Source organism: Eurytemora carolleeae, unplaced genomic scaffold, assembly GCF_000591075.1.
Source record: "Eurytemora carolleeae unplaced genomic scaffold, Eaff_2.0 scaffold574, whole genome shotgun sequence".
NCBI classification, from domain to species: domain Eukaryota; kingdom Metazoa; phylum Arthropoda; class Copepoda; order Calanoida; family Temoridae; genus Eurytemora; species Eurytemora carolleeae.
In genome coordinates, this window is record NW_019396467.1 from 28,950 (window position 1) to 55,049 (window position 26,100).

The 26,100-nt window shown below is 33.3% G+C and overlaps 1 protein-coding gene across 2 annotated transcripts; it reads right to left on the reverse strand.

Moving 5' to 3' along the window:
• Positions 1-4,662: 4,662 nt before the first annotated feature.
• Positions 4,663-25,135, reverse strand: LOC111703838 (uncharacterized). Of its 2 annotated transcripts, none has more exons than XM_023475904.1 (11): positions 25,009-25,135; positions 20,725-20,854; positions 17,218-17,264; positions 11,449-11,502; positions 10,152-10,214; positions 9,517-9,573; positions 8,607-8,808; positions 8,195-8,325; positions 7,626-8,053; positions 7,503-7,566; positions 4,663-5,978 (listed from the first exon to the last, which is right to left on the reverse strand). In XM_023475904.1, the coding sequence occupies exons 2-11, from the start codon at positions 20,810-20,812 to the stop codon at positions 5,847-5,849; spliced, it is 1,266 nt and encodes a 421-aa protein (XP_023331672.1). In that variant the 5' UTR covers positions 20,813-20,854; positions 25,009-25,135; the 3' UTR covers positions 4,663-5,846. The 2 variants fall into 2 exon arrangements, with proteins under 2 accessions (XP_023331672.1, XP_023331673.1); XM_023475905.1 differs by having other exon boundaries at positions 20,725-20,827; positions 25,009-25,062.
• Between the last annotated feature and the right edge of the window lie 965 nt (positions 25,136-26,100).

Consider the following 26,100-nt stretch of genomic DNA (forward strand, 5'->3'; position numbering starts at 1 on the left):
TAAGTTATTTTTTTAAATGCTAGATTATTGCATGTGCAATTGTACATTTTTTTAAATTATTTAGAATTTCTTTTGTTAGTGCATGGGTAACTTTTTGACTGAGTTTTCTGTATATTTTTAGAACACACTAGTAAACGTATCAATTTACCTTTAGTAGAAAGATACAGGAAAGGCAACCTAAAAAAACGTACGGTAAAAAGCAGTCGTCACTTTACCTAAAGTCACTGAGATTCACTAGAAATAATAGTGGTTTTGGTTCCAGGGACGTACATCTAAGGTTGAGTTTTCAGAATAATTGTTTACTAATTTAGTTTTTCCCCCCCAAAAGGCCTCTTCTCATGTGCAGGAGAATCATAAATTATGTTGTCCAGATCATTAGTCAAAACAAATCTTGCATTAAATTCGTATGAAGGATCATAATAGATGTCAAACTAATCCTAAATCATTTTCTACAAAGCCTTCAAAATCTATTTTTTAAATAAATTTTTACGATTTTGGGGTGTTCATGGTGTTTTTACTGCCTAGTTCTACATCCGAAAATCTCCTTTTTTAGGATAAAAATATTGCAAAGTTTTATAAAAGCAAACTTTGACCGTATACAGTTTTTAAAGCAGGAGAAGCTTTATTAATCGTTAAATATTTACTGGTTTACAAGTTTTATGTTGAAATTTCCCATTAATATAATTTCTTCAGATTTTCTAAATAATTAGGATCTGCAGAAATGGTGCTCAAAATTTCGTTCAGTTTCTGAATGAAAAAGGTTAATGTTTGCTCCTTGAGATCTAAAAATATTCCCAACTAGTTTTATACTATTCTTTCCACATTTTAAATTATGTCTTCTCAAAAAAACGATGTTTTATCTAGAGTTTCATGCTCATTATTTCCAATATTATTCTTATATTTATCACTAGGCTTTCTTTTTTATATATCAGAGGTTTATGCCTTACCAAGGTGTATCTGTATCAGGGTAGCAGGAATATTCAAAATTTCCTGAATCGAAATTATGGAAAACAAATTCTTTATAGTTCAATTCTGTTATCAATTCATGGAATTTATTAAATTTTCCAAGCAAGCTACGAGTTTTTAAAGAACTAGGCGTTTAGGACACTTCTTGCTCATCTGCTATTTCAATTTTTAATTCTAATCTGTAAGAATCTTCTCTTTGAATTCAATAATATTTCGGACACAAATTTTTGTAATTCATAAACCGTCCCTGGGGTCATATGATGTGAGGTCCCACACAAATGTGGGCTTTCGGTTCAGCCATTTTGACGTTTATTGGATACAAACTTACAGACAAAAAAGTATATATAGAAGAGATGAAAAATAATTTGATTGATTAAAAAAAAATTCTAAAAATCTTCAATATCATAATATTTACATAATATTTCAGAAGCACTATTTATTGTTTCTAACTCTATCAAAGTATTTGTAAAACCCTGATTCTGATCACCCTGTATTATTCATGACCGATACTGGCTAATATGTACTATAATCCCGCTCTCCTCCCTCCACAGATCGACCCACAACCACCTAAGGAGAAGGGAAAATAATATCGGGATTATACAGAAAAGAGACTTATAAGGAAGGTTCAAAGGAGAAGTAGAAAATAGAGGATTTTAAACATGAAAACATTTGGATATTAAAGGAAAAATTAAATGGAGTATAGAAATAGTAGGTTTAAACAGATCATATTCAGCAAATAAGCAACCAATCAGAAAACGAAGATATCCCAGAGAAACCTAATTGTAACTTAGGTTTTCTCCAATCATTATTTTATAATTTTTAGTTTCATTTTTAATAGATATAATTGATAATATTAATTGTTAATGTTCCATTTTTTATCCCAAACGTTTTAATCGCAGCAATTTAATTTTCCTTTCCAAAAATGTAATTATTTCCCGTACTAATACATGCAATCACCAACATATTTCAGGATTTCATTGAAACCTAAACAAAACATTGAAAACATCCTCATTACAAAATTTAGAATGGTACGAAATGTTGAATGTAACAGAACGCCAATATTACAAAACATTCCAAATTACAAAACATCAAGATTTTTCTTTTCTAAAATATTATTACAAATGAAAGGAACCACCCAATGGGAGGGGGGTATCTATGCTTCTACAGTTTCCTCAGATCCAGAGGCGCAACTAGGGGGGGGGCGGCCTAGCACCTGAGAGGGGGGCGCCCCCCCTGAAGAATAAAAAGAAAGTTTGGCGAATATCAATATCACAGGAGTCAGGAATAATAAAACCAAAATAGTTATTGCAGAAATTGTATTCTACTATCGTTAGTTAAAAAAAATATTTTTATCTTTCTGAATTCTCAAGGCTAAAGGCTATTGTAAACATTTAATGTAAAAAAGTTCCAAACTGTATTCAAACTTTGAATTATTTTGGTAAAATATTCTAAGTTTACATCAAAGGTTTACACCACTCGATGCAAAGATTTAGGGATTAGAATATTATCCAGGGTTTATTTAACTTGTTTTGTTTTTCCTCCACTCCCTGAGATCTAAACCCAGATTCCGCCTTTTCTTAGTCTTAGGGCCAGCTTGGGTGGGGCGTTGGCTGGTCAGCCTGTGGAGGGGCAACCACAGGAGTTTTCCATGGGTTGATCATTCTCTCTACACGAGCTGTGGATAGGATTCCTTTGAATCAGATCTGCGAAGCCATTCATTTCAAAGGTTTGTGTACTAAATGTTTTTGTTTTGGCGTAAATTACTCCATATAAGGAGCTCTTTAGATACATCTATGAGGTACAAAACAATCGATATGAGTTTACAAAAAAAGGAAAGATCATAAGCTTGAGAAGAAAGGAAAGAGGAGGTTCAAATAAAGAGTGTTTTTTTTTAAGACAAATTTCTTAATTTCGTAAATTTTTTACACAACCTCATTACAACCACAATAATAACAATCTCTGTTATCAGTAATCACCCCCGAAACCATAAAACGAAAAATGTGTTGAAACAGAAAAAAAGAAAGGAAGAGAATAAGTGAAAAATTTAGATTAAGATTAGATTAAGAATGAAAATGGTTGACAAAATTTAATTATAAATGCCGCTAATTGTTTTTAGTTCACGTTAAAATGTTATCATGAAAGAAGTCCAGATAAAATACACAAAAAGTTGACAATTTAAAATACCAGACAGTTAAGAGCCCTTCGCACCCCCTTTTTCATTCACAATTTTAGTTTTCAAGATTCAAATTATGCTCGGATAGTCGCCATTTTTAATCATTCTCAAATTTTCGCAGATTTTTCTGCTTAATTGGCGCATATTCAAAAATAAGGAATGTCGACATTTTTGTCAGCAGGGCAAATATTTTAATTTTAAGGGTCGATCCATAATCCTTCCCTAGGTAATGTGAGTTGCCATAGAAAAAATTGGCCCGATCGGTTCAGCTGTTTTTACCTATAATGGGTACAAACAGACGACAGGCAAGAACAGTATATATATATATATATATATATATATATATATATATATAAATAATCCATTTTTGAGAAAATACCAAGTTTTTGTGACACTCCAAAATTCGTTTTATCAAGGTTATATTATTTTTTTATTTCACAATTTTCTTAACTTTGCACGTTGTACATCATGCATTAAGTGAATAATAAAATAAGTATGTATAGCTTTTAAAATGTAAAATGTAAAATACTGTATGAATATTCAAATCATAAAATCAAATCAAATCATAAATTATATTTACTGCAGTAATAACAAATCATAACAGTTATCAACAAAACATTTGTACATAAAAAATATGTAAAACTACTGTACACAGCAGGAGAGCTTTGACAACTTAGAGCTGTTTTCACAGAGCTCTCCTTTGATCCTTAAGATATCAATAATTTTTGGAAAAATATTGACTGGAAGCAAATATTTAGATATTTTTTTAGATAGATTTTAAACTAAAAAAAGATTTTAAAAGTAGAAATTTGTAACATGATAACGGTAACAAAATATCATAAACACTACATTGTTAACAGATTCAAAGTCAATCTTGATATGTAAACTGTGGGACTGTGTAAAATCAGATTGCCTGTGTTATTTTGTTTTTATTTACATTGTTCAGATAAATTTTTAAGAAGTTGAAAGGTTTGTAACATTACACGAGAATTAACAACTGTATCAGTTCTAGAACCTTTGAAAATCTATTTCCACTTGAACAATTTGACATCATTTGTATTATTTACTCGCAAACCCTTGGGCTTATCATTAAATACCTCGGGGGTTTAAAACCCGGCGGAATTTTTTGTTGAGCAATCTTAAATGGAAGAATTTTTTCACAAAATTTACCAATTCATATTTGAAAATGAGTCAGTTCTTATCCAAAATGAACAGTCGCACTTCTCTTACTATATAGTATCATTATGAACAAGATGATCTATGGCAAGGATTGTAAGGCAAGGAAAGTTATTTCAGAAGTGTACACATCTTTTGTACTGCAGTGTACTGTCTCTGGGCGGTAATGTAAACACATGACGGATGTCGAAGCCTGAAATGGGATCCATCTTTCACATAAAAAATCGATGAAATATTCTGGTCATAGGAAAATATTATGTGAATTATCAAAATTTTCAAAATTTAATGCTTTTAACCTCTTCGGATACTAAACGAACACTGATGCATCTATTCTTGTTTACAAATTCCGCCCAAAGAGAACTGGTTTCAATATGTACGCAGAGTATACACGACCGCAATAACCTTTCCTTGCCTTACATTCTTGATCCATGGGAAATATCTACGAGCCTGGATCAACTTTTAAAGGGTTTCACCGAGCAATCACAATTATTATAGGCTCTTAAATTATACAATGTTAAACCATGCCGACCTCAAACATATATATATTCCTTATAAAAGCTGGTGAGGAATCAATTAAAAGCCTGAATCATTTAAAACAGAGAAGATTTTCAGTATCTGATTACTCATCTTAATTTTTTTCCTCATCAAACTGATTAAGTACACGTGCCTTTTATATTGATTGAGTACACGTACCTTTTATATTGATTGAGTACACGTATCTTTTATATTTCAAAATTTGGACATTTGGAATCGACAGATTTCAATTCTTCTTTAATTAATCTTTAAATCTTATATTTACGTTTAAGTTCTGAAACAGTGTATAAAGTGAAATGTGAAATGTGTATAATTTAAAACAAATAAAAAAAATAAAAATAGAAACTTACAAAAAAAAAACATTTAAGTATTCTCTGGGAGGCAAAAATAAAATGTTCTAAATTCGGACTAACTTTTATTGTTAAAAGAGTTGTATAACTATTAAAAACCATGCGGGATAAAAAAGTCAAATAAAAGAAAAGAGTTCAATAAAAATTGCTTCAAACCAAAAAACCAGTTGTTAAAGAAAGAATGTAATGCCCTTGGGTTTATTGCGGAATATTTTGGGGGTTTAAATTTCAATTCATTTATTTTTTTCTTAGAATAAATGTCATCACTTTGTAAATTGTTTCATAGTTCTAGATCTGGAACAGATATACTATCTGCTATATTTATGATTACAACCATTACCCAACATAGAAATTAAATCGTCTGTCCAAACCTTGTATACGATAAGATTATTAAAAGAAATTTTAAAAAAATTATGATGATGTACTTCAGCAATCATAAAAAGATTCAAAGAATTCTTTTCAGTCAAAAGATTGGTCTTCTTCACTTCATAATAACATAAAAACTTCGTCAAATTCTACAATGGATTAACTTTGAATTTTTAATGAAGTAGGATTTAAATTGGGGTGTGGTGGAGTGGGGGGGGGGACAATATCTGTAAGATAAAAGATGGCAATGTTTTAAGAATAAAACACAAAATAATATAATATTAATCTTTAAATGATACTGTTTTTAAGGTTTTAATCTTGGAGTTTGATACTTCCGGATCTTTGGATTCCAGATTTTTTAGTCCTTTTTTAGAGTACTTTCCGAACAAGCCAAAGTGATTATCCAACTCGCTCTAAAATATATAATAAAAATTATAATTATAATTATAATTATAATTATAATGCGTCTTACTCAATTAACTAAAATAATGAATTAAAAAGCAAAACACATAAATGAATGTAAAGTTTATTTTTTTTTTAAACTAAAAGCCGTTTTGCTTAGAAATAAATATCATAAAACGAAAAGGGGTTTCCATCTCCTGAACAGACGTTTTCTTTAATTTTAAATCTTAAGTCCAAATCTTTGCAACCTGGTGGTGTAAACCTTTGATATTTTGACTATTTTATCTAGCAGAATTCATAGTTTGAAATATCTTAGATTTACGACATTGGGTAGCACTTATATAGAGAATAGAAATTCAGAGTTTATTGCAAAGTCTCAATTATTTTGTTATTCATCGCGCACACAGTTTGAACCGCCATTATCTGTCCATCATCCAGATACCAGATTTAATGAAGAGAGAGACACGATTGAACCTTGTAGATGTTGTTCAACCACTTCTCCACTGTTTGAACTACATCTCAGTGGTTCAGCTAATTCTCGCTGTAATTCGGTAACGGTTAGTTAAAAAATATAACCATTATCAACTATTCTGGTAGCCGTTAGTTCTTTGCTAAGAACTGAACAGTATGTCCAATAACAGTATTTTACTTTATTTCTCACAGAGATCCAGACAGCAATGAAAAGTTGCATCAATTATCAAGACTTGACTTTAAAGTGTCGCAACAACCTGGTTTTTGATTTTTACCACACTAAATCACCTATTCTTTTTTTGTAGCCGTGAACATGTAAATTTTAGAACAATAAAACACTTTTGTTTAGCAAACGTTTTTCAGTAATTGACAAAATTCTCACTGATTTTTGCGTGACCTCACAGTGTTCTTAAAATTACCGTTCATTAATGATCACAACTTTATTATCTACAAGCCCTACAATTACAATTGAAACTACTTTGTTTCTTTCAAAACTACAAAAACGACATCATGAAAGAAATTTACAGATCGAGAAAAAAACCTAAAATACTATTATTTAACATCATTATTTCCAAATTTTCTGGATGTCAATTAGAGCATTTTTCTAGAAAGGTTAATATGTATTTCGCATTTATAAACCCTATTACGACTGACGTCTGGTTTACACAAAATAGATGTGTTGTAGGCTTTGCAACAAGCCATAAAGTTTTGAAATCCTATGACTGGAAGTAGGTCTAAATTTTGATTTAGTCTGGAAAAGGTAAATTAAGGCATTCAGGCGGTATGCCTCAGGACTCAGGCAGTAGGTATAAAAGCCCAGCTTTTAGTCTAGAGTGAGGGGAAAAGTCAAATTTGAACAGCCTCAGACCAATACTTTTTAAGTTAAGAAAATAGACAGGGGGGGTCACCGTTACCCCCCCCCCCAGTCGGAATAGGGTTAATGTAATTTTTGGCCTATAGACATTGAAGAAAAACAACTTTAATGTGTTGAATTTTGGCGCATTGATCATTGATGATATGAAAATTATATTGATTTATTAATAATTAGTGATTTTTTTAAATACCTGTGATTGTCCAATGCTAGAAAGAGTATCGGTATCTAGTTGGCTTATTATCTTCTCTGTGCATCTATATTTAAGGATAAGTAACTAACTAACAAAGCTTTTATCTTAATTTCTATGGCCTACCTTATCCTACTGCTTGGTCTCCTTGGAGCATCTTGCAGTTTTAATGGAACTTCTTTACATGGAGAACATTGAAGCTCGCCCAAACTTCCCATTTCCTTACGACTTTCCTTGATAGGAGAGAGAGGGGTACTAAGCCTAGTTGTTCCTCTGGTACAGAAAACCCTTTCTCCATCTCCAAGATATATTGGAGAGATTGGTGGGGTTGAAGACCAAGGCGAGCGTGACCCTGGAAGGAATGGTGAGGGTTTTGGTAAATAAGGACCGGGGGATGATGGTGAAACTGGAGACCCAGAGAATAAACTTTCATCACTGGGTGTCTGATCAATCTTAATACTCGGAGTCCCACCTTCTACAGATCGGGAGCGCGTGTTTCCAGCAGGAGAGGGAGATCTTGATTGTCTAGCTTGTCTATTGGCAAAGCTTCCACTCTAATTAGTACTTTAAAGTTTTTTTTTTAAATAAGAAATCTCTCAAACACAGATATCGCAAAAGACAAACCTTGTAAAAGCATTTTCTAGATCTTTTTAAGAAATATCTATTCTGATTAGTAGATACAGAACATGTATTACCTTAGATCTCGGTATTTGAGATTTGTTGAGCAGGTTTACATTTTGAAAGTTGGATAAACTGGAAAACGAGAAATCTCTTACTAAGGTAGATTTTCTTGAAGACGAACTCTCCGAGGATACCGCCGAGACACCTATGAAAGTCGTAAAAATAGTCTGCATGATGGACGTCAAGTTTTTTTATAAGGTTTGGAGGTTCAGTGCCGCAAAGGAGAAATGGAAGGAGTTATTGATTTAAGGAGTTATATATAGGACAGGTATAGGACACAAAAATAAAAGATGGTAAATTGACATAAAAGGATATGAGGATTGAGGATATGAGTTAAGTAGGATACATGGTCTACGAGTTTGAAATAAACATTGGCAGAAATATTGATATAGTGGCGGGTTGGATAAAAACAGTGGTAAAACTTACCTGAAGTAAATGAGTAGTTAGAACCAAAAGATATGTTATTTGCAATATTGTATCCCGATACTGATTTAGGGAGTTGTTCCTCCCTCTTCCCATCTTGATGCAATTTCAGCACCTTTGCACGGCATAGAATGCATCGAAGGGGCAAACGTTTTAATGCAACAGCCATTTGTATTGTTCGGACAAAACATTGTCTACATACAACCTAAAAAGTTAAATAAAAACTCGTATGAAAAGAAACTGTGGGATTTTTTTGTCTGGGTACCTTTAAATTTTTAATATTGGATTTGACGGAAAAAAATCATGATTTCTTATTATTCAGTTTATCTTAGTAGATACTTATATACAAATGACACATTAATATACAAATACCGCGTACCATTGTGTATAACTGCAATAATATGGTCATTTGTAGAAATCTACATTTGTTTAAATATCATTAAATTCAAAGTTCATTACACAAAATTAAATTACAATAAGTTAGTTTAATGTGAGTTGAAGCTTGTAACGTTACATGGTACATGTTGTACATGACGATGTTCATGTGGGGTAAACAGTAAGACCCGGAATTAATTGACAGCCAGGCGATTTTACAATTACGTATACAAGTTTAAATGCTCAAAATTATAAATATTGGAAATTTTGCGATTATCGTTTCATCAATCATATTTGTAAAATTATGTTGTAAAGTCGTCTCATTAATTGTAAATTAATTATAAGTATTTAAAACAATGCGTTAATCTCAGACCAATGCAAAAACCATACATAACAGGTAACAGGCTTAGAAGTCATAACTTACTCTCAACAAACAAAAAAATTTATTTTTGAAAAATGTTGTAAAAAAAAACAAAGAAGATCTCTCCTCTCTAACTGTCATGTTTAGTGGGACACCATGTATCTTAACCTTTATTACCTTATGAGCACAAGGAAGCGTCTGCATTGTAGCTTTGTTAGTCCCGCACACCACACACTGAAATTCAGTAACAATGAGTAATCTAACTACTCAGAGTTAGAATGCAGAGCCTTTATAATATAATAACTTTAGGTGTAAGATTACATTATTTATATGACGTCGTTAATGTTGAGCTGACACACTTAAAGTAATTACAGGGTGTCTTAAGAAACACGACAGTTGCAAGACGACTTGAAGGTCCTCATTGATCTTTGAAATAATATGTGGCATCGATTTTTAAACCTTTTTTACATGCATAAATCTTGATACAAAAATCACAAAATCCTGGCATTTAAAAAAATGGTCTGACAATTTTGTGCTGTCAATATTACCAGAAATATTAAGAATTTTTGGTTCAGATTAAAAAATTTTAAATAAACCAAAATTGTCGTAATCTGAACAAATTTGTGAATATCTCCGGTAATATTGAAAGCATAAAAAGGCAGACCACAATTTTGAAATGCCAGGACTTGTGATTGCTATCTCTAAGTTAACAATTAAATATAGCAAATTATTTCAAAGATCAAGGACAACATTCAAGTCATCTTGCTACCATCATGTTCTTGTTGGTAATATATGTCTTCATAGTTTAATACCTCTTCTTCTTGTGTGGCAGGGAGCTCTAGATCTTGGCTATCTATTCTACTCAGAAGATTGTCCTAAAGAAGGTAACATATCTTTCCCTGGGATATTTAGAAAGATGAAAATTATCCTGGATGATAATTGAAGGACTACATGCAGTATGGTCTTGGTGAATTATACAACCATACTAAGCCTTTAAGGGGTGTCAAAAACGATTTTTTTAACATATTTTTAAATCTAATAAAGTTTCATTTTTAATAAACTTTTTCTAAAACTTTCTTAAACCGACTTTTTTTCTAAATTCATTTAGTTAAGAGTTTAAGTCAAAATAAAAATTGACAAATATTGTTTGTTTTTTATCGAGTAAATATCCCTAAATATGCCAAGGTAAAAATAGGAAAGATTCTGGATATATTATTTGTCAAACCAAACTAAATTTTTATTTTGATCAAAAATATTTAGTATTTATATAGAAGCATTTTAAGACATCATTTCATTCTAGTTCTAGTACAATACCCATCAGTACCCCGCAGTACCCTACAGTACCCCTATTATCCCGCAGAACCCCCCATTACCCTGTAGTAATTTGAAATCATCCAGAACAAAAAGAATTATTAAAATATAAACTTTATTAGATTTAATTCGAGGAAGTTTTGAAAATATGCAAAAAAAAATCATTTCTGACACTAATAGGCTTAAAACGGCTATATTTTTACCAAAACCATACTGCAAAAGCATGTAAGGGTAATTTTCATCTTTCTATAAATATCCCAGACACCTTCTTTAATATTAAAAATCAAATTTTTTGTGAATAGGGATGGATCGTATACATGTAAAGGGATTCAGAAAAGCACAAGGGAGTTAGAGCGGTAAAAAGAAACGTTGCGACACTTCAAAGTCGACCTCGTCTTAAAAATTGTAAGACTTTTTAAAGGCACAAAACAGACTGAATCTATGTGCCCCGTTGTTTGGATGCAACATTAAAATTGGGATTCCTCATAACTATTTACAGGTTTAGGATAATCATAGTGTAAAGGTAATCTTTGATATGTTTAGGGTATTTAACAAAAAATACCACATCTCGGTGCTAGAAACTGAGTTTCTATCCAGCCTTCCAGAGCTCTACTAGGCAATAACGGTCTAGTTAAGATAGATGGGGTAAATCTCAAGAGACAGGGTTTGACAGATGGATTCATATTGGATTTTCACATCATGTTTGTGCGGTGTTTGAGTTGTATGTTATGGTTGCTTACTCTCGACGCTCTAATGTATGAGAAATCAAAGATTAAAAAAACACTAGAAAATACTTACAATTTTACAGGTTAATCTTTCAAGTTCTTCTTCAAGGTGGTGTGCAGCAGGTTCCTTAAAAATGTTTATAAATGTGAGGGGGATAGACACATTTTAAGGTGACATACTAGGATTCTAGGCCTGTCACTAGGAGAAAGGGGGGGGGGCTAAAACAACAATCTACCTAATGTCTGTAAAACTTTAGAAATGATTGGGGTTGGAAAGGAATCATCCACTGTTAGCTCATTAGGCATTTTTAATCTTCAGCCCATTGTGTTTGTCCGTCCTTTCTTCTATACGGGTACCAATGGCGATATGCCCTGAATGAATCAGAGGGCTCAATTTGAGAATCTTAACCCAGTCCTTTATTTGTAAGTCTAAATTTTTCTATAATTTTTCTTTATTTGTAAGTCGAACTTGTTGGCTGATGTTTCAGCCCCGGAGAATTACTAAGTACAGAATTCTTCCCATTCCGTTATTCCCACGATTTTTAAAAAACAAACCACTGAAAAGACCTCTGGAAGACATGACATAACCTTAATTTTTTTCCCCTATGTGACCCCTGGGTAAGTACCAAGGTCACGAAGTTGTGACCTCTATTCAAACAATCATAACTTTTAAGTTTAATTTTAACGCCAAACAACAGAAAATAAACAAGGTTTTATTTTATGTAAGGCATAAACGTTTACAGGTGGTGGTTAAGGCGTAAATATTGACAGATTGAATGCTTCGTTTTTTCTTCAAATCAATATACATTACTTCTTTATGTATAAACAACATTAGGTCAAATTGTCAACTTGTGAGAAATGGTTACGCTAATATTTGTGACCATAACTCGTCCATATTCAAGTGATTTCTGTAAAACACATATTTTCATCAAAAAGCTTTCCATATATTCTCACATGAGTTGGTGCCTGAACACATTTATGTATGACAAATTTTATTTTTATCTCACTTTTTTAACTAAGTAATATCATGAAGATAGATATATGGGCAGGCGTTAATATATTTGTTGACCTAAAATCCTGAGAAAAGGATAAAATTACTAAATCAACAAGCTAAAAGACTGGGCCAAATCAACAAGCTAAAAGACTGCAGGGCCAAANGTTTGTGAACATTTACATGAATTATAGACTTTGAACTCTCTTTCAGGCTGAAAGGAACTGAAAAATTCATACCGAGAGATTCTTTAAATTCCCCTCTAATATATATTCTATTCTCTATGTGGATATGTCCAGGGATCATACTGCATTAGTGTGATGTATTGTGTATAGTTTGTGAACATTTACATGAATTATAGACTTTGAACTCTCTTTCAGGCTGAAAGGAACTGAAAAATTCATACCGAGAGATTCTTTAAATTCCCCTCTAATATATATTCTATTCTCTATGTGGATATGTCCAGGGATCATACTGCATTAGTGTGATGTATTGTGTATAGTTTGTGAACATTTACATGAATTATAGACTTTGAACTCTCTTTCAGGCTGAAAGGAACTGAAAAATTCATACCGAGAGATTCTTTAAATTCCCCTCTAATATATATTCTATTCTCTATGTGGATATGTCCAGGGATCATACTGCATTAGTGTGATGTATTGTGTATAGTTTGTGAACATTTACATGAATTATAGACTTTGAACTCTCTTTCAGGCTGAAAGGAACTGAAAAATTCATACCGAGAGATTCTTTAAATTCCCCTCTAATATATATTCTATTCTCTATGTGGATATGTCCAGGGATCATACTGCATTAGTGTGATGTATTGTGTATAGTTTGTGAACATTTACATGAATTATAGACTTTGAACTCTCTTTCAGGCTGAAAGGAACTGAAAAATTCATACCGAGAGATTCTTTAAATTCCCCTCTAATATATATTCTATTCTCTATGTGGATATGTCCAGGGATCATACTGCATTAGTGTGATGTATTGTGTATAGTTTGTGAACATTTACATGAATTATAGACTTTGAACTCTCTTTCAGGCTGAAAGGAACTGAAAAATTCATACCGAGAGATTCTTTAAATTCCCCTCTAATATATATTCTATTCTCTATGTGGATATGTCCAGGGATCATACTGCATTAGTGTGATGTACTGTGTATAGTTTGTGAACATTTACATGAATTATAGACTTTGAACTCTCTTTCAGGCTGAAAGGGACTGACAAAATTCATACTGAGGGATTGTTTAAATTCTTTTCTATTCATATTCTCTGTTCTGTGAGCAGAACTTTCCCTGGGATATCTATAAAGATGAAAATTTCCCGGTATAATAATTGCAGGACTGCAGTATGATTTTGATGAATTATATAACCGTCCCAGGAAAAAAAGTCCTATTATAGTAGAAAATGCATGCTAACAAAGGATGTTTACAACTTAGCAAAAAAAGGGGCTTGATATTAAAAACACCTCTGGTTATGTTCAATATGCAGATGCATAAAAGAAAAGTCCTTTTATGAAAACGTCTCAGACCTCATTTTCACAAGACTTTTATTTTCTTCAGATATATTTTCTTTAAAACTTTAATTTATGTGATCTTATTTCCTGAGACTTCACTGGCTTTCTCTATACTTTTTTAGGAAAAAGTCCCAGGAATCTAAAGCTCAGAACTTTATTTTGACATTTTAGCCCTGGACTTAAGAAAGTTAGGACTTTTTTGCAAAATATTTTATTTCCAGAATCTCTTTTTCTGGTGACTTTCTTACAAAGATTCACTAAGCCCAGGGGTTTTTAGAAATGATTTTTTTTGGCATATTTTTAAAAAACGTCTTATAATATAAACCTAATAAAGTTTAATTTTTTATAAAACTTTTTGTTCTGAATGATTGGAAATATCTTTCTAAAACTTTCTTAAGATGTCATGTTTTTTTCTAAATTCATTTTGTTAAGAGTTAAGTCAAAATAAGTTTGATAAATATTGCTTCACATCGAGTAGATTTAATCAAATATGCCGAAGTAAAAATTATCCGAGAGCAGGAAAGATTCGACATATAATTAAAATTTGCCAAACCAAACAAAATTTTTAGTTTGGACAAAAATGTTTAGTATTATATGGAAGCATTTATATGTATCATTTCATTCTAGTTTTGCATTATTTCCATTAATTCATGTAAAAGCTTTTACATGAGGGGGAGGGATGGCAACCACGCTAATTTGCAATCACCTAATCTTCTTTATGGAATGTGCTTGTAACTGGGAACTGGGGGGTACTGTGGTACTGAAAGGTACTGCTGGGTCCGGTACTGGGGAATATTGGCTAGGTGGTACTACAGGGTAATGGGGGTACTGGGTGTTACTGCGGGGTAATTTAGGGTACACAACTACAGTGTATAGGTACCCTGCACCCTGCAGGGGTACTTCTGGGTACTGTGGAGTACTGCTGGTTACTGTGGGATATTGCTGGATAATGTGGGGTACTGCTGGGTACTCGGGGGGTACTGGGTGGTACTAGGGGGTACTGGGTGGTACTTGGGGTTACTGGGTAACGGTGTAATGCAGGATACTGTGGAGTACTGCAGGTATTGCGGGGTACTGAGGGTACTAGAGGCTACTTGGCGTACTGCAGGATATTGGTGGTTACTGCATGGTATTGTGGAGTTCTGCAGAGTACTGAGGGGTATTGGTATGCAGTGCCAGTCACTGTAGTGTAGTGCAAGTTACTGAGGGTACTGGAGGGTACTTGGGGTTACTGCAGGGCAAAGAAAGGTACTACAAGGCACTGCAGGGTACAGGGGAGCACTGTAGGGTATTGGGGTACTGTGGGGTACTGGAGGACACAGCAGGATACTGGGAGGTACTACAAGGTGCTTGAAGGTACTACAAGATACTGGGAGGTACTACAAGATACTTTGGAGTACCGTGGAGTACTGCAGGGTACTGCAGGTAACTGTGGGGGTACTGTGGGGTACTACAGGTACTGCAGGGTACTAGGGGTGCTGCAAGGCATTGTGGGGTACTGCTGGGCACTGGGGGGTATTGGGGGATACTGGAGGGTACTGCGAGTACTGCAAGGGTACTGAAGGTACTTTGGGGTACCGCAGGGTATTGGCAAGTACTACAAGGTACTGCATGGAACGGCAGAGTACTGGGGGTCACAATGGGGTACTTACCTTAAAGTTCCCCCAAAACTTGCAGTACCCCACAGTAACCTTAGTACACCCAGTACCCTTAGTACTCCTTACCTGTACCCCCCCATCACCGTAAATACCCCGCAGCACCCTGCAGTACCCCCAGTGCCCTGAATTATGTCCTAGTACCCCACAGTACCCTTCAGAACACAATGCAGCATCCCTAATACCCGCAGTACCCTGCATTTACCCGTAGTATCCTAGAGTACTCAGCTGTCCCCGCAGCCCCTTGAGGTACCTCCCAGAACCTGGTGGTACCAGTACCCTGCAGTACCCGCATTACCCTCCAATACTCTGTAGCACTTATAGAACCCTACAGTATGGTGCAGTACCTCTAGTACCCAGCAGTGCCCCAAAGTTCACCCCAGTACCCTGCAGTACTTCACCGTACCCCCCAGCACCCCACAGTACCTTGTGGTACCTTCCAGTACCCTGCAGTGCCCCTGGTTTCTCCAGTACCCCAATATCCTCACAAACTCCTCTGTACCCTATGGTACCCCTCAGTAACTTGTAGTACCTCACAGTACCCTTCAGTACTTTACAGTACCCTGAAGTACCCTCATTACCCTGTGACCTGCAGTAACCTCAGAACACGGCAGTACATGGTAGTATACGGCAATACACAGCAGTACCCTGCAGTACCCTGTAGTAGTCCTAAGTAACCAGCAGTACGAATCAGTACCTCACAGTACCTCCAAGTATCCTTCAGTACACCCCTCCCCCCATAACCTGCATATGCCACAGTACCCACAACAACCCGCAGTACCCCCCTTTAAAACGAAATTCTTCATATCTCGGGCAATATTGAAAGCACAAAAAAGGCAGACCACATTTTGGAAATGGCAGGACAAGGGAAATTTTGTGATTATTATCTCTAGAAATTTACTTCTAAAATTAGGTTCACAAATAAACACAGCAAATTATATCAAAAATCAAGACGACATTTAAGTCGTCCTGCATACTGTCATGTTTCGTGGGACACCCTGTAGCAGATTTGGTGATTACAAATTGGCATTGTTACCATCCCTCCCTCCATTCAGGGATCAGCTGGTTAGTAATAAACCAGCTTTTATATGACTAGAAATAAAGCAAAACTAGAATAATTATGCTTAGAAATGCACGCTTCCATATTTACGAAATATTTTTATTCAAAATAAAAATTTATTTTGGTTTGGAAAATATTATATGCTTCTAGAATCTTTCCTGCTATCGGACAGTTTTACCTTTGGCATAATTAGGGATATCAACTCTATATAAAGGAGTATTTATCAATACTTATTTTGAAATTTTAGAAAGATATTTGCACACATACTGAACAAGTTTTATAAAATTTTAACTTAATTAGGTTTATAGTACGTTTTGAAAAAAACGGAAAAATCATTTCTGACACCCCTCAGTACGGCTATATGATTCACCAAAACCATACTGCAGTCCTTCAATTATCATACATGAAAACTTTTATCTTTCCAAATATCCCAACACAAACAACAAAATAAAACCACACCGATTAACATAGCGTTGCCTGAATTTAAAAAAAAATGGTGAGAGCAATGCAGAGAAGTTGAGTTTGTGACGTCATTTGTGGTACGAACGAAAAACGGGTGTGGTGTGTCTTCCCTCTTTTATTTTATACTGTAAATGTGTCTCTTTAGATCCTACCTTAGGTAGACGACGGTATTGCTGTAATTTTCTTAGAAATCCCATACCTACAGCAAAAAACTAATTTTATCTTAAGAAACTATATATATGTCACTAGAATCTATGTAAGAAAGTCAGCGGAAAAAAAGTTTCTGAAAAAACCTCAAAATAAAAAATTAGTTAAAAAAGTCCCGATTTTTTTGAAGTCCTATGAAAAACATGTCACCGCAATAAAAGTCCTGAGTTTTAGATTTTTGGGACTTTTTTTCCTAAAATCAGATCACAGGATTTAAAGCCATGAAGAAAATAAATCTGACGTTTTCTTAAAAAGAACTTTTCTTCTATGCATCTGCATATTCAATATAGTCTAGGGTATTTTTAATATCGAGCCCCTTTTTACCGTGGTTGTAAACATACACATGCCTTTTCTAATATAATTATAGGACTTTTTCCCGGGACGATTTTGTTTAAAATCAAAATGGAGCTAGAAAAAAAGTCCAAGAAAATAAATTTCATAATGGTATTACTTCAATTTCAGAGAATTTTAATTTAAAGGACTATTTCTGAAGGACTTTTTTATTGCCAAAATTTTTTTTGGCGGTATCCATGTCAGTAGACTCTTCGTCCCACTTTCCATAAAAAAAATACATAAATTGTAATGTACTGTTAAACATCTTTCAATTTATTAAAAAACAAAAACACTATTTTTTTTGGAGATTCCCCTGAATTTACAGATACATTTCAAAATTAGACTTTTTGGATAATATTTCTTAATCCGGCCTGACCGGCCAAAAACAACCCCCAAAATTATGCAAGGTCCTGCACCGGCAAAAAATCAGAGAATTGTAAAATGGTAACATCCAAAAAAGTCACAATCAAAAAAAATTTGGAAAACAGTTCTAACTTCTGGCATCGACTTTTTTATTCAAATTTTTTTTCCTGACACGAAAAAAAGTCATGAGAAAAAAGTCATAGAAAATTGTACAGCCGAGACTACGATTTGCAGTACGCTTTTCAATGTGGGACAAATTTCCGACAAATATGACGTCATCATAGCAAAAGGGATTACCAAAGGTAATTTCCTAATTGCAGCAACCTCCCAAATGTGCAATTTCTCAAGCTGCAACTTCCCAAGTCTGCCCTAGCCGCAGCGCTCTTGCCCCTAGCTCATTCTAGCTTTAGCACTTGGCCCCTTTATAGTCAATTAGTAAGAACGATGTGTACTTTTAAATTTAGTTCTGGAATGGGCGTGAGGTTTTTTAGAACTACAGTTGCAGCTTCACTTATTGTGCCATTTACAAAGGAAAAATGTATGCTTTTATTTTGAGAAATATATTACTAACAATACTGAATTAGTATTTAATCAACCTTATATGTGTTAAGTGTTTTTAACGCTGTTTAAAAAGGGGCGGACTAAACCAATATCTCAGGGGGGGGGCATATTTGCGCGTGTAAGCGCACAAAAAAAATGTTGGTTCCCTCACCTTAAAATTGAAAAAAGCAGTAAATTTCAATTTATTATTTACTATCACATTTCGAGATTTGCATATCAAAAATGAACATTTTTATTGAGGTCGACTAAGCATAAGTATATCTTATCGGTAATTAAGAAATAAACAATTAAATCGCTGTCCAATTCATAGTTTGAATTGGAATTTAAACTGTTTTCAAATTAAAACGAACTTTCCATAATAAACCATATGGAACATTTTAGAATTTTTAACATTTTTACATATCTAATCAAAGGTAATAAATTAATAATGTTAGTGATTATCTATTCTTTTTTAACCGCTTACTAGTAATTTGATAAAACCTTTAATTGTGTGTTTAATGAATTTTTGCAGTGATAACCAGAAAATTCTGAAATAGGAAGACAACTTTTAAACTCAAGTTAGGACTAGTTCAATGAACATTAGTCATAGCAATTATACAGTGTAAATAGACCCTTTTCACTGTAATTGCGCTTTGCTAAGTTACTAGTAAAAATATTTGTTTTGTAACAACATCAAAACGCTTAGGTATTGCTATAATGTCGTCTTTCTATTCAATTGTTTTCTGGTTATTACTGTATGAGAACACAATTTTAAAAGGTATTTCCGTTCAGGTCATTTATTCATGATGGGCTAGGGGGCCGAGCGCTGCGACTAGGACAGGCTAGGGGGCCGTGCGCTGCGGCTAGAACAGGTCATGGCTGTGAAAATCGTTAGAATATAGTCTTTTTAATTTTAAGTTGAGAGAAGACGACATTAAATTAGTTTTATGATTCTGTTTTTTTAAGGCATTTCCGTGTTGAGGCGTTTCCATGTCACCCTCTAGTCCGCCCTTGTGTTTAAAGCTTATTTATTAACAGTTTTTGATCGTCTTTTATCTTACAAATTAATCTATCTTCTGCTTCTCATCTTTAAAACCGGATTTGTTTTGATAATACATCTATAAGAGACTGAAGAAAGGAATAGATAGATATTTAGGAGTACAAGAAAGTCTAATGTCTGGGTTTAGTCTTGATCTGGTTTAATCAGGGTTAAATAGAATGTCTCAAAACTCAAGACTTTAACATTTTTGTTGTATGAATGATGGAATTTATGTAAGAAAGTCACAGGAAAAAAAGTTTCTAGAAAAAGAATCTGGAAATCAAAACTTTGGTAAATAAATCCAAATTTTTTGAAGTCCTAGGACAAAATGTTTCTGGAAATAAATTCCTGAGGTTTCGATTTTTAGGACTTTTTCCTAAAATAAAGTCTCAGGAAATAACGACACAGGAATTAAACTCCTAAAAAAAAGTCTTTTGTCTTGGGAAAATGATGTCAAGTCTTAGACGTTTCCATTAGTTTGAGATTTTTCATTAGTTAGAAACTTGTTTGTCCTCCCTCTAAAACAATTTAATTTTATACCCATATGGTAGCAAAGATTTCTGCTGTGTCAATTCGGTAACCGCCATAAAAGTTCTTTGAAAAATAGTTTTCGGAAATAAAGTCCTACATTTTGACACTAAAAACTCCTTGGAGATAATTTTAATCATAGCTAAAGGAGATTTGAAGTACACATGAGGTACACAACTTATTTAAATGTGAATTTTAATTGACAGCTTCTCTTTGTTTACATCTGTATGAAAGCTTGGCTGGAATATAAACCAAAATATAAAGTCTAAAAGTTTAAAACATCTAAACATTTCTACGGTGTATCTCCATGCAAAGATGGCAATGCCCGATTCCCAAAGGTTGCCTAATCAAGAATGAATTAGATATGAATGTTTATAACCTAGCAAAATGATTATTTTTAATTGTGAATTTGCTTAAAAAGTGACTTGCGCATTTCTCCTGCAGAAATTCAACTCATTTAAACCTATAGTAAAACGTCAATATCTTTCACATTATTGATTAGATAAAGTAGTTTATGGTACCGTTGTTAATCGGGCGTAGTCATTTTTGCACGGAAGGTCACTTTAAATTAAGCTTACAGTACCTTTGAATTAGGTGCGTAAATTGCATGGTATACTAATCTGTAGGAATTGTAAGTGCGTAAAATTACCTGGTATACTAAATTTTAGGAATCCGTTCTTGTTCTTTCTCATGTTAGTTTTCTTGGTATCTGTAGTGTTCTGCTCACAGCCGGACATTTTATAAAGCCTCAACTACAAAATGTAGTCTCAGCATATCATCTTAAAAACTATATATTAATTTCACATATATTCAATTTTTAAGATTTTAGTTAATTAAACTGTTTCAAACAATGGTTTCCATTTGGTAGCTTTATTTAAAAATCAAATCTCAACCGATATAATAGAGAAAATATAAATCGTCTGTTAGTCGGTTGAGCAATTTCAAGTTTTCTTTCTTTTGGCTCTTGAGTGGAAGCACTGTTGAGTACTTTTAAGTTTGAATCTCAAGTTGACGCTTGTTAAAATCTTCAATTCAGACCCCTTAATGTAAAGAGTATCTGAAATTCGTATAGATAGACACTTAGGTATGTTTATCAGGGACGGATACAGGGGGGGGGGGGGGGACATTCGCCCCCTGACAGATTCAGGGAGGGGCATAGCTCCCCCCCCTGTGATTTCGAGGCAAAAATGTTCCCAATTTGATAAGTGTTATTGTTAACGATAAATTTAGAATTAGAAATTTGTAAGAAACTAGACTTAAGTTATAATATTGTTCATATCTAGTAATGTTCCTTAATCAATACTCATTTATCAAAATTCTAATATTGTTCCTAATTTTCATGCATTTAAGTATAACTAGTAATTTCTTTTTGTTTTTTGAATTGCTAATGTTCCTATTATTGTTCCTGTTCCTCATGCTGTGTCCGACCCACCTTAAATCCCTGTCCTAATCCTATATTTTTGTTCCTAATTCATGAACAATCTTTTAATTGTTCCTAAATCCCTGTCCTAATCCTTTATTTTTGTTCCTAATTCTTGAACAATCTTTTTATTGTTCCTAAATTCCTGTCCTAATCCTTTATTTTTGTTCCTAATTCTTGAACAATCTTTTCATTGTTCCTAAATTCCTGTTCTAATCCTTTAACTCTGTTCCTAAAATTTAAAAATCTAGTTTTTTTAGTCTTTAGTCATTAATTTTGACTCTTTTTGAGTCTTTTAAGTCAAAAAAATTTTCGGCACGATTTTTTGTTCCTAATTATTAATTTTTTTGTTCCTAAAAATCTTGACCCCCCCCTCACTTAAATCCTGTATCCGCCCCTGATGTTTATCAATCCCATAAGCTACACATATATTTGCTCCCTAGGGCCAAGAGGTGACAATCTTTGTAGAGATGCGATATATGTAAATATTTACTTTACAAACTTAGCTCTCTCTGAGAAGAATAGTTTTATTGTTTGTTTGGAAAGAGGCGCAGTTTTAAAATAGATCTTTTTCTGCTATTTGTATTTCATAAGAAAAAGCATAAAAAACATATTTGATTTCGTATTTTAAAACTAAAATATATGTTTTTAAAATAAGTTTATCCCGTTTTGTTGGTCGGAACTATATAATAGAGACAGCAGTTCCCACAGAAAATATTTACATTTAAAATTTCTTCCATTCAACGTAATTAAGCAAACATAGGAGAAAGACTGGGAAAAAGAAATATGCAACATAACATTCTTTCATAGAAATGAATTTCTTACTTCTTAAAAAGAATTAACATAATGTTATTAAATATTAATGAGGAAGAAATTGACAGCAACAAAAACAACGGAGACATTTAATGTAGCTAGGATCTTATAGATGAACATATCTATATATAAATTTGGCTTGTCTGTTTCTTTGTTTGTATCCAATAAACGTCAAAACAACGTCCAGTGTGCGTATTTGTACTTAATCGGCAGGTTTTGTACAGAATTATACTCATTTTCAAATTGACTTTTTATAAAAAAAAACAAGATTTTTTAATTAGAAATGAGTGTAAAATCCTACAAACATTGAACAAAAATCACTTATATTTCAACAATTAACTTTCCTCCTTAGACCTTGCCATAAACCATGTATCGGGCGGGCCAATCCAAAATGAGGTAACAGAGTCAGGCGCGCAACTAGGGGGGGGCAAGGGGCAGGGCCCCCCTAGCCTAATTAAGGGGGAGGGGCATGCCCCTCCCATAAGAAGGCTTCCCCCCCTGTAAGGGGGGGGGGTAAGAAGTCCACCCTGTTTTGCAATTTAGCGATTCATGAGCAAATTTAAGAGCTCTGATCGTAAAATAAATAAAATGATAATTAAACTTTAGTTTATTTAGCTTATAGTTCAATCAGAGGAATGTTTCAAAAACAAGCCGAAAAGAAGAGATCAATAACAATGGTCTCCTGGAAAATTCAGAATAGCTTAATCAAAATTTAGGAATAGCAATATGACAAATTAAAGTTTAAGTTAAGTTTTTTCTTTTCTGGGGGGAGGGGACTGAAACTACTTAATGATAAAGTAAATTATTGCTTAAATAAAGGGGAAGACTTTCTGCAAAATTCATAGCAGATGAAGCAACAACATATAACAACAAATATCTTTCATTCTGCATTCATTATGTAAACGTAAATGTAGGTTATTGCCAACGAGTTTATAGTATAAAGAGTGATGATGTACGCTAATCCTTTACTAGTTGTAAAGGCCATGTCTTCACTTCCAAAGGTCAATCTTATTACAGTACTCGGGGGTGATTTCTGGAAAGGGTAAGTTAATTATTGAACTGGATTTTTCCATGCTTCAACCATGTCTACGTACAACTCCATTTGGCTAGCTAAACTTATAAGCCTAACATACAAATTTAGGTCAGAAAACTTGTAGATCAGAGAAAACCATAGATAAATAAATAAACATAGATAGCTTATGTACGCAAAATCACAAAGAATTGTACAGTCCGCGAACTCATACTTCTAGGGATCAAAGTTTACTTCAATGATAAGCGGGCTGGTTTGGTGTTTAATGGATTTCATAATAGAGTGTAAAATAACTCCGGGAATGGAACTATTTGAACAACAATATTTCACTGAGCAACAGTAGCGTAAATAAGGATTCAAAATATCATGATGTATAACAAATTATTGGTTTTAGTTGGCTTTGATTTGCATTTTCCACTCATTTCTGGCATTTACAAACTCCATCAAGTAAAGGCTTCATTTTCTATCTTTCAGCTTTCACCTTGTTTTATATCCTTCATTATAGTCATTTATTTTACATTAACTATTATCTATGGAAAAAACTTAGGTCTGAAAAAAAATTTGTGAATCCGCAAAATTTTTTTTAGTATTGTTTTATACTGTACAAAGAGAAGATTCTCACAGATAAGGTCACTTAAAAGTTAACATAGAAGATGGGCGTGAAGCCTACTGTAAAAAAACAGTCAAAAAACTTAAAATTAACTTAGCAAAAGATGTTCAAAGACTATCGTTTTTTCAGTAAAATGAATATCGTCGTTTTGTTTTTCGTTTTAACCCATCAAATTTTTTTCTGAAAACGATTGTTCTTTCGTTTTGAAAAATCAAAAACGAAACAAAAAAACTATCGTTTTTACCCTAACTGCTATACATAATACATTCTAGTTCAGTTGTTTGTTCACTGAAATAGACAACTCTGAAAGTTATGCATCAAAGTTGTATGCAGCCTGACTTTAAAGTGTCGCACGCTTCGGCCTTTATAGTTTTACTACATCACCAACCCACTTATACATTTTTTGTAAACCTAGACACATACATTGCGCTTGTTTCTACCTCAAGTTTAATTGGCAAAGCGTGCACTTCTTGGTTCGCAGTGTAATAATATTCACTAAATAATGATAAAATATTGATATTACATATTAAAGTTTTAGACATATTTTTGACAGAACGTCTAATTAATGAATTGTAAACCTACAGAGGGGGGGGGGGGGTAGAGGACTTTGTCCAATAGACTGCTCCTCAAAATGTTCCATGTCCATAGTTGACTATTTTCCTCCAACTGTCTTGTGGTGGTAAACTTATCAAGGGCTCAGTTTCATTTGCTATAATACTTTTGCCATAATTATATTTGCCATAATTTCATTTGCCATACTGCATTTGCCATAAGTAACACTTGCCATATCAGTTACACTTTCCATAATTACACAAGTGCTATAATTACACTTGCCATAATTAAAATTAAATTTGATTAGAATTAACAAACATATACATGTATTTTTTTTAATCACAAATTAAATACAAATTAGAAATATAATTCAGAGACAGTTAGAATTCGGGTTCGAATTCGAGCTGAGCACATTTTAACCAAACATTCCAATATTGTACTTCTGTAGACAAGGTATTTGCTACATAGGTGTAGTTGTTGCTGTCTCAAACCATTGGTTTTCCCTTACCTGTAGTCTCAAAGGTCACCAAAGGGTCCTCCATAGTGAGAAAATATAAAGCTGAACTTGTGTCAATGAGAAAACTAAAGTTGGGAATTTTCATGGGAAAAGTTCCCACATTTGCAATAAAAAAGACAAAGGAATTGAGCCTTTGTAACAAACTCTGATTTTCTAAAACCTATATTTTTTCCACCTGATGATGTAAACCTTTGATATTTCAAGATTAGATTTTTTTATCTAACAGAATTCATAGTTTGACATATCTAAGGTCTACGGCATTGGATTTCAAAGATATAGAGATTAGAAAATCATAGTTTGTGACAAAGACTCAATTCATTTATATCTTTTAAAAAATTAGAAAACTATGACAAAAGTAATTATAGCAAGTGTAATTATGGAAAGTGTAACCATTATGGAAAGTGTAACTTATGGAAAGTGTAACTTATGGCAAGTGCTACTTATGGCAAGTGTAATTATGACAAAAGTATTATGGCAAATGAAACTGAGCCTTATCAAGCGACCTTTTTTACATGGTCAATAAATTAAGCCTACTCCTGAGTCCCAATGTCACTATGAGGGAGGGGGAGGACTTTTTTCCTCTTTATTAAATTCTAAGCATGAAAGAGGACATTTCTCCTTAGATTTCTAACTACAGCTTTGTATCAATAAACTATGTCTGTAGAATATATCGTTTAAAATTGTCAAATATAATCAATATTATCGAACTCTCTTTTTGTATCAAAACAAAATCAAAAAATTTATCAAATCCATAAATTGTAGAAATACCATTACGATTTTAACAATATACATAATATTCTCAAAATAATCATGAATCGTCTAGTTGTACAAGTTGTGAAGCTTTACATTGTGTCTTTGCAAAAAGTTCTGATTTTCTAATCGCCATATCTTTGCAATCCAATAACCTTGTTGGTTGTATATTTCAAACGATGAATTCTCTTAGATTTGTTCTAAGTTTAGAATAGAAAATGTTTACATATTAAGATTGTAAAGATACATAAGGATTGAAAAATTTGAAGTTATACATATAATCAAATTCTGTGTGCATGCATTGAGGAAAAAAGGATTAGAGATGAAGTAGGA